The sequence below is a fragment of the Pinus tabuliformis genome, chromosome J (assembly GCF_031772625.1).
Source record: "Pinus tabuliformis cultivar Carrire ecotype Pingquan chromosome J, CPIR1, whole genome shotgun sequence".
Taxonomy (NCBI): domain Eukaryota; kingdom Viridiplantae; phylum Streptophyta; class Pinopsida; order Pinales; family Pinaceae; genus Pinus; species Pinus tabuliformis.
In genome coordinates, this window is record NC_142295.1 from 415032993 (window position 1) to 415041234 (window position 8242).

The window sequence follows — 8242 nt, forward strand, 5'->3', positions numbered from 1 at the left end:
GTTGGAGATGATTCCCGACACCTCATCAACCTGTGGTGCACTGCTATCACCTGAAAACGTGGTCACAACATTGGGTACCTCATCAACTGTTGGAATCTCATCAATGGGTGTATACTCAACTGTTTCCTTGCCAACCATGGCCCCTTCAACAACTTTTTCATCTTCTGCCTTGATCTTCCTCATCATCCCTACATAATTCCACTGAATTGCCACTTATTTGTGCATGTCTCTTAGTTCACAGAACTCCCAAAAGGAGAGGGATGCCTGAATGTCATGTCCCAATGATTGGCATGCCCTCCAATTTGCTGCCAATAACTCCACATCATTTGCAATCATGTCTTGCCATCTTGATGCATTATCCATAAATTTGGAAAAAGTGGACTGTGGTATAATTAAGAATGGTTCTGATTCCCAATTGTGGTATGAATCAGCTACTCCCCCGCATCAATCATCATTTGTTGCATCCTAATCACCTCATTCCAGGTTACTGCCATGTTGTTTGATTTTAACCTTTCTTTGGATCCCATGATTTCTTAGCTTTTTATTCTAGTATTGTCACCACTTGGCTTAAGGCCCATAACTTGGCCAAGATCATGCTCTGATACCACTGTAATATTCTTAATAGGAAATATTAAGTGATAACAGCAAATAAAGCATAAACATGTAACCATAAAACTAACACACCAACATAATGACAAATTGCACCAGAAATTGTACCAAGAATTGAGACATTTTATTAACTGAGAAAACAAGGTATATATAAATGAAGAAGAGGAACTTGGGCTTGCTACAACAAACTAGTCAAGTCTCAAGTGAAAATGGAGTTTCCCAAGTGCTGGAAACTACTCTCCCTAAGTCTTAGAGTTGGCCTAGTAATTTTGCTATTGTTGACTAGAATAGAATTGGTATTTCGCACCTCTAAAATGTTTAGAAAATTCTAGGAAATTAACTGGATCCTCCTCACAATGAACTCAGAATAACCCAGAAAAATATCACAGACCCAAGTGGTGGAAATGGTCCCAAAATGAACTACGCCCTTCTCCAATAATTTATGTTGTTGGCTATTGACTAGAACATTGATTTCCGCTAGAAATACTGCCCATAAATTCTATGAAATTAACCCCATACTCCTTTCACCAAACCCACAAAAACCTAGAAAGGGTTTGGGTTGAATCCAATGACCCCCGGTGACCCCCAACAAATGCAAATCGCCAAATTTGGCCAGAAAATGCCCCACAGTTTGGATATAACAGAATTATGCCCAAAACTACCACTCGCTAAATTCTCCCTTGAGGTTTACCTCCAATCTCCGACCCTTCTCTCTCCACAATTCTTCTCCCTTCTTCCCTTGTGCAGGCTAAACCAAAAACCCTTACACACTTCCAAATGAAGAGAATTTCGTCCCAAAAATTTGTTGCTCTCTATCCTTGCAAAATCACCACAAAATTTTGGCTCCAACTAGGAAAATCCTCTTGCAAATAACCCTGACTTGAACTCATTGTATACTGTACCACAATGAGTAACTTGAATTGCCTCTACGCTGGGAAAATACACAAAGCTAGAAATATTGTTTTCAATGAAGCTCTATGAAAGCCTAGTAATGGACTCTCTGAATTCCCAACTAGGGAGGCACATGAAGTCCTCCAAAGATGGGGTGGAATCCCGCATGGAATTTTTGTGCTAAACAACACTCTACCCTTCTGCTAAATGGCTCCAAGAGAAGACGAAGTGTTAAGTGTAATAGTCAAAAGATGTTCCACAAAATTAATCCCTCCTTTTATATTTTCTCTCCATCCTTCTAGACTCCTTTTAATATTATTTTATTGGTGGGGGTCATTTTCCACTTAGTTACTTTTCCACCATTTTAATAAAATAATAATTTGTTGTCAATCTACAATAAAATAATACTCGCCACCTTTCTCCAAAATACTAGTTTCCCCTTTTAGTTAATATTACCAAAATTGGACAAAATTCTCATGCTCACAAAATTGGGATATTACAAAAAGAGTTGGTATATTACTTTGATTGACACAAGAAAGGTCAAGGATATAAATTCCTTCTCTCAAGATGACAAGGGAAGGTAAGAACAACATTTCATGTAGGTAATTTAATCGAGGAAAATTAATGAAAAAGTCAGAAGAAATCGATGAAAGAAATAAAAGAAGAAAAATGCATTGAGAATAAGATGAAAGAAGAATACAACATAAGTGGAAGGCAAACCCATGGAAACAAAAAATGAGCAAGAGGCAAGAGAAAAGAGACAAGGACAGGAAGAAAGTTTGATGCAACCAAAAAAAATGGAGACAAAAAAAGAAAAAGCAAAATGAGTTAAAAGGAAAGGAATGAAGAGTTAAGAAGAAGGGCAAGGTGACAATAAAGGAATGTGTTACAATAATTTCAAAACGATTATGCATCCAGAAAACATTGAGGTCCTCCTTAAAAAAATTTGTTGCTGATGAAAATAAAATGATCATCATTCTATGTTTAAAAAAGGTAGATTAGCCTAAGTAAACATGTGTTTGAAATTGTATGTACCCACTATGTACCTGAGCAAAATGGTAAAGTTGATATAACTGATGAGGTAAATATGCCTCATAATTTGAATGTTGAATGGTGTGTGGTAAACCAAAAACCACTTTTCATGACACGGGAAGGTTCAGGGTTAGCAAGAAACTATTTGACGTAATGCATTGTTTGTGGTGAATAGAAACCACCACTTACAAATTCTATTGGTTAATAGTAAAATAACATAAAACTTTAGTGAATGTAATGGTCAAGTGTAAACTAGAAAAGCTCAAAGTGTGGTTACAGTTAAGCCAAAGAAAATCCTAAGCGTGGTTATGGGTAAGACAAAGAAAAACTAGGATGACGATTGATGATGATGTAGGGGAGGTGAAAATGTTTGTGACTATATCAATGTTGTTGAACCAGGTATGAGGAAAACAATACTTAGAACCAGTAAATACAATGGTTGATGACCCATGTATTTTGATGAATGGCAACTTCTCTATATGGGATTCAACAAACATAATGTTTGATCTTTTGATAGGTGAAAAATGAAAATTGAAGGAAAAAGAAAAAGAAAACGAAGATAAAAGACCAAAGAAAAAATTGCAAAAGACAAAAAAAAAACATAATTTGAATGTTGAATGGTGCATCATAAACCAAAAATTACTTTGCACATTAGAGGAAGGTTCATGGTTAGCTAGAAAGCACTTAATGTAATGTATTGTTTGTGGTGAATAGAAACTGCCACTTAAAAATTATATTTGTTAAGGGTAGACAAATGTAAAACCCTACAGAATATAATGGTTGAGGGTAAACCAATGTAAAACCCAGATGATGTAATGGTTGGGGGTAACCTAGAAGAACCAGAGTGTGGTTATAGGTAAGCCAAAGAAAACCTAAAGTGTGGTTACAGGTAAGCCAAAGAAAACTTGAAGTGTTGTTATCGGTAAGCTGAAGAAAAACTAAATTGATGATTGATAATGATGTAGGGGGAGTGAAAATATTTGTGACAAAATAAATATTGTTAAACCATTATTGGAAAAGGTTTCCAAGAGAACTAGTGAATACAATGACGGGGGACCCATGTATTTTAATGATTGGCAACTTTTTTATATGGGATTCAGTAATAATAATGTTTATCTATTTACAAGTACAAGATAAAAACTGAAAAAGAATGAAGATGAAAATAAAAGACCAAAGAAAAATATTTTAAAGAACAAAGATAAAAACAAAGAGTATTGAAGATGAAAATCATAGAAAAGACAATTAAATAGATAGATGAAAATGATTGAAACACTAAATGTTAAAATAAGACAATTCAAAAAACAATTAAAGACAGAAAAAATAATTGAGACACAAAATGTTGTCATTGAGGAAGAGGAAAGAGGTGATACGAAGGATTAACCTCCACTAATGAACCATAAACAATATCTATATTATATAATAACTTTGCAATAGTGTTGACCTAACATAAAACTAATCATATACATAATTGGTGAACCATAAATAATGTCTATAATATATAATAACTTTGTACTAATATAAACCAAACATACACAAATTTTTACATAATAATATAAAAAAATTTAAAATAAAAATCACTTAAAAAATTCATATAAAATAATTATAAATAAAACTAAATACTAATTATAATATAATAACTTGTATAATAAAAAATACATACTCACTTGTATAATAAAAATACATAACTGATTAAATAAAAAATTTCCCATTTTAGTAATCAATAATTTCACCCCTTGCTCGCTTAATATATGTAATACCCCTTGCTTAACAAAAATACATACTTGTATAATAAAAATACGTACAAAACGATTGATTAAATAAAAAAAATCCCATTTCAGTAATCAATCACTAATTTCATCCCTTGCTTATTAATATATGTAATATTCTTTGCTTAAGGTGGTTGAAAATATATATTAAAAAAATTCAAAAATAAATATATAATATAGGGTAACTATGTAATTATGAAAAAGTTTATTATGAGTAATTTGAAGATATAAATTAAATGGTTGGTAAATATTGATGGTCATTAATCTATAATAAGCATCAAAACACTTATTTTATTATACATTTCAAGTTGCTAAAAAAAACATAAAAAATAATTAAATTATATTTTTATTTAAAATAATTATTATGATTAATGATAAAATATTTATATATAAGTTAAATATAAATACTTTAATAAAAACATGTAACAATAACAAGATTCCTAACTATAGAGATTCACTCTTACTTTATCATGGAGATTTTTAATTTAGAACTAAGTTTTGTTACAATACTTTGGCTTCTCAATACCACATTCCCAGAAAACTATAATTCATTTCATATGAGATTTTTTTAATTAATAAATTTAATTAAACCAAAAAGGCAAAACTATTTAAGAAATAAATCTCAAACTTTGATTTTAGTATACTATTAAGAATATTCTTAAATATTTAAAATCCCTATCATCCACTTAATAATTAAGAATATTCTTAAATATTTAAAATCCCTATCATCCACTTAATAATTATTGATAATATATCAACATAAATATATCTAAGTGTCAAACAACTTGAAATTTCTCAATATACTTTATGAATAAGACTTAATACTTATACAATTCTAAATGTATCACTTATTTTTTTTTTAAATTTGAACAATATAACCTCCTGTTCAAGTTTTAAGTATTTATAAAAATACTAAAATTATTTGTACATTCACAAATATATTTAAAAAATAAAAATAAACCAACAAAATAACATTTTCATCTAAAATTTTATTAGATGAATTTTATTATCAAATAACATTTTCATCTAAAATTTTATTAGATGAATTTTATTATCAAATTGGGACTTAAAAACCAAAACATTAAATAATTAAACTATATAACTTTTTGATTTTGATTTAAACACTATTCCATAAAAGCTTATTAAAAAATAAAAGACAATTACAGTTAACATTCTTACGTTATTTTAATATTAAAAAGCTCATGGTAACAAACATAACAATATCCAATTGGAGTTGAGAAAACACACTCACAATTTCAACGAATTTCTAAATTACTATGCTCACAGTATGGGGCATAAATATATTAAAATAACAATATCAAATTGTACTTACAGCTTTTTTAATGCTGTCAGGCTACCAATCTCTGGCGGAAGTGCCCCACTGAGACGGTTTGAACTAAAGCCCCTGAAGATAAAACCACCGTGTAAGAAATAGTTCATGTTTTCTTAATTTGATTGTTACTTTTAGTAATCATGGAAACCAGTTGTTTCTTAAGCACCCACAGATTGAATGAAGTTGTTGTACTACAATTAACTCAACTGATAGCCTGTAATTGATAAAGAACATATGCATTTCTTACAATAGGGAAAGCAGGAAAATGCGAAACAACAAATTAGTTTGGCAATTCTTTTTCCTTTCCCATTTAGTGCTAAAGCAGGAAAATGCGAAACAACAAATTAGTTTGGCAATTCTTTTTCCTTTCCCATTTAGTGCTTAATTTGATATTTGTGCAATGCATGTGTGTAGAGAGGGGGAGATCTTACAATGAAATCAATTTATGAAGATTTCCAAGCTCCTTTGGGACAGGGCCAGATAAATTATTTAGTGCAAGGGACCTGAATCAATGATGTCGCTGAACATCAGTGATGCAAAATTCTCTGTAGATGAAATCCGTTTTCTAATAAAAATAATTAATGATTTCAAGTATTATCACCCATATGAAAGATGCAGATCAGAAAATTTTACCGGATCCAGATAACTTTACCTCTATTCATTAACCTAGCTACTTATGCAAGAAGAATGCGAAGTTCTGCAGACTTTCATGATCTTGATTAATTTTAAAGAACATAGAACAGAAAGGGTATGATCTTACAAGTACTGCATCTGTGTGAGGTTACCAATGAACGCAGGTATTGATCCTGTTAAATAATTTTGTCCCAAGTTCCTGCCATGAAAATTCCACCAATTACTCTGTCAATATCTCACTTCAGATGGACAGAATAAATAAACCTTAAAGGTTTTTTATGTCAGGTGGCATGGACTGGAGAAGATGCACATCATAAAATCTGTTTGGTTCAAATGGTAGGAACATAATATAATTTTTTTTTTCTTCTCAGTTATTATAATGTAAGATGAACTTTTGGAAAAGAATTGTTTTCCAGAGTTTAGTTTGTCCAAAAAAATTGGATGTTTTTATGGACAATCTAATTTAGCAACACGAAACATAGACGATTGAAATTCGCCAACCCAATTCTTTTTCCAAAAATTCATCTAACAAAATAATACAATGTACTTGTGAAATTATGTTACTGGTCAATGATTTGGTTTGGGGAACCAGAGACATTATAGGATAGTTATATTGCACCCATTTTCCTTTGTTTTCCTCTGAAAACAAAAACAATTCCCTACAGCCGCTAGAAAGAAAAGTATTCAGTTTCATTGAAAAATCAGAAAGAGTCTTACAGATCCCAGAGGTAAGTCAGGTTAGCCAGTTCTTCTGGAATTTCTCCCGTTATGTCCATTGCAGAAACTTTCCTGCAAGAAAATGGCCGAGATTGGGTTAAAATATTTTTTTGCGATTCTGGTTTGAAAAGAGGCCACTTTGGGCTTATATATAAAATCAATCAAAGCCATGCTGATTAAATAGATAGATTAAAAAAAATCAAACTGGCATATTTATGAGAAGTTTTTACATTTGTACGATATGGCAAGTGGTTCCGTTGTTGAAGGTGCAATTACACTTGAAGGCGGGATTCAAAGAAGAATTGGGAAAGCTTGTACCATTAGTGGCTCGTCCCGTGCATGGATCTCCAGTAGGGTTGAATGTATCATAAGACTGTAGCTTCCACTTCACAGCAAGTGATTTTATTACAGTAACTGTCACCAGGAAAACGAAATGAAATGACCAACATAAATAATATTTATAAAACCAGAAGACATGCGAATGCTTACAGCTTAAAATAATATGAGAATTTTTTGGAAATATCTTCCGTGGTTACCTTCATTTGGGTCCGTGACCGCTGCTGCTTGAGCTTGCTGAATCGAAGTGAAACAACAAGCAATGCTCAGAAAAGAACAGAGAAGCCAAATTGGAGTTATGATTTGAGTCTTAGGCATGATGATGGCCGGGTCTCGTACGCGCGCTGCAGACAGCTCTGGTCATATTTGGTACATTGGGACGGATTGCATCTCTGGTCATATTTGGTACATTGGGACGGATTGCATTCGTTGTGGTGTACTGCGTTTTTATTGAAACATAAATGCTGTCTGACATGCAAGAGAATAGCAGTTGTCTTACATTTATATTTTCCTCAAAATTGATTTTTGACATTTTAGCAACAAGACAACTCCTATTCCTCTTGCATGTCCCTCGCATTTATGTTTCAATAAGATTGAAAATAGGAACTGCCTACTGCGCTGCTGCTACATGGAACTTGAAGAATCGAAAGAGACCGGATTGTGGCTGAAAAGCCACGAGTGTTGACAATTCCAATGTATATTGATGGATACCGGATTGTGATTGAAAAGCCACGAGTGTTGACAAGTCCAATGTATATTGATGGATAGTCATGGCGTGTGCCGGGTATAGCACCATGACATTGAAAACCATCGCATCCGAGAAAACGTGCACGCAGAGGATGCACAAATATCAAGGGGGAGCAGGTAAAGTTTTTGGCATTGGGGTAGCGGGCTAATGTGAATGTAATGAAATGAAATTTAATTT

At 32.4% G+C, this 8242-nt stretch overlaps 1 protein-coding gene across 7 annotated transcripts in view; it reads right to left on the bottom strand.

The window, feature by feature from the left end:
- The window catches only part of LOC149227595 (putative LRR receptor-like serine/threonine-protein kinase At1g56140), a 174617-nt gene extending 166716 nt beyond the window's left edge, over window positions 1-7901 (bottom strand). For 4 of the 7 annotated variants that reach the window (XR_016247807.1, XM_089377823.1, XM_089377822.1 and 1 more), the window contains exons 1-6: window positions 7518-7895; window positions 7212-7395; window positions 6982-7053; window positions 6392-6463; window positions 6063-6134; window positions 5632-5703 (exon numbers count right to left, since the gene is read on the bottom strand). Coding sequence is in view for 6 of the 7 variants with exons in the window: in XM_089377823.1 (XP_089233949.1) it covers window positions 5632-5703; window positions 6063-6134; window positions 6392-6463; window positions 6982-7053; window positions 7212-7395; window positions 7518-7635 (590 nt within the window). In the remaining variant the exon portion in view is untranslated. Of the gene's footprint in view, window positions 1-5631; window positions 5704-6062; window positions 6135-6391; window positions 6464-6981; window positions 7054-7211; window positions 7396-7517 lie in introns of those variants that run through there. The other 3 variants (XM_089377827.1, XM_089377824.1, XM_089377825.1) reach the window with 3 other exon arrangements.
- Window positions 7902-8242: the final 341 nt, after the last annotated feature.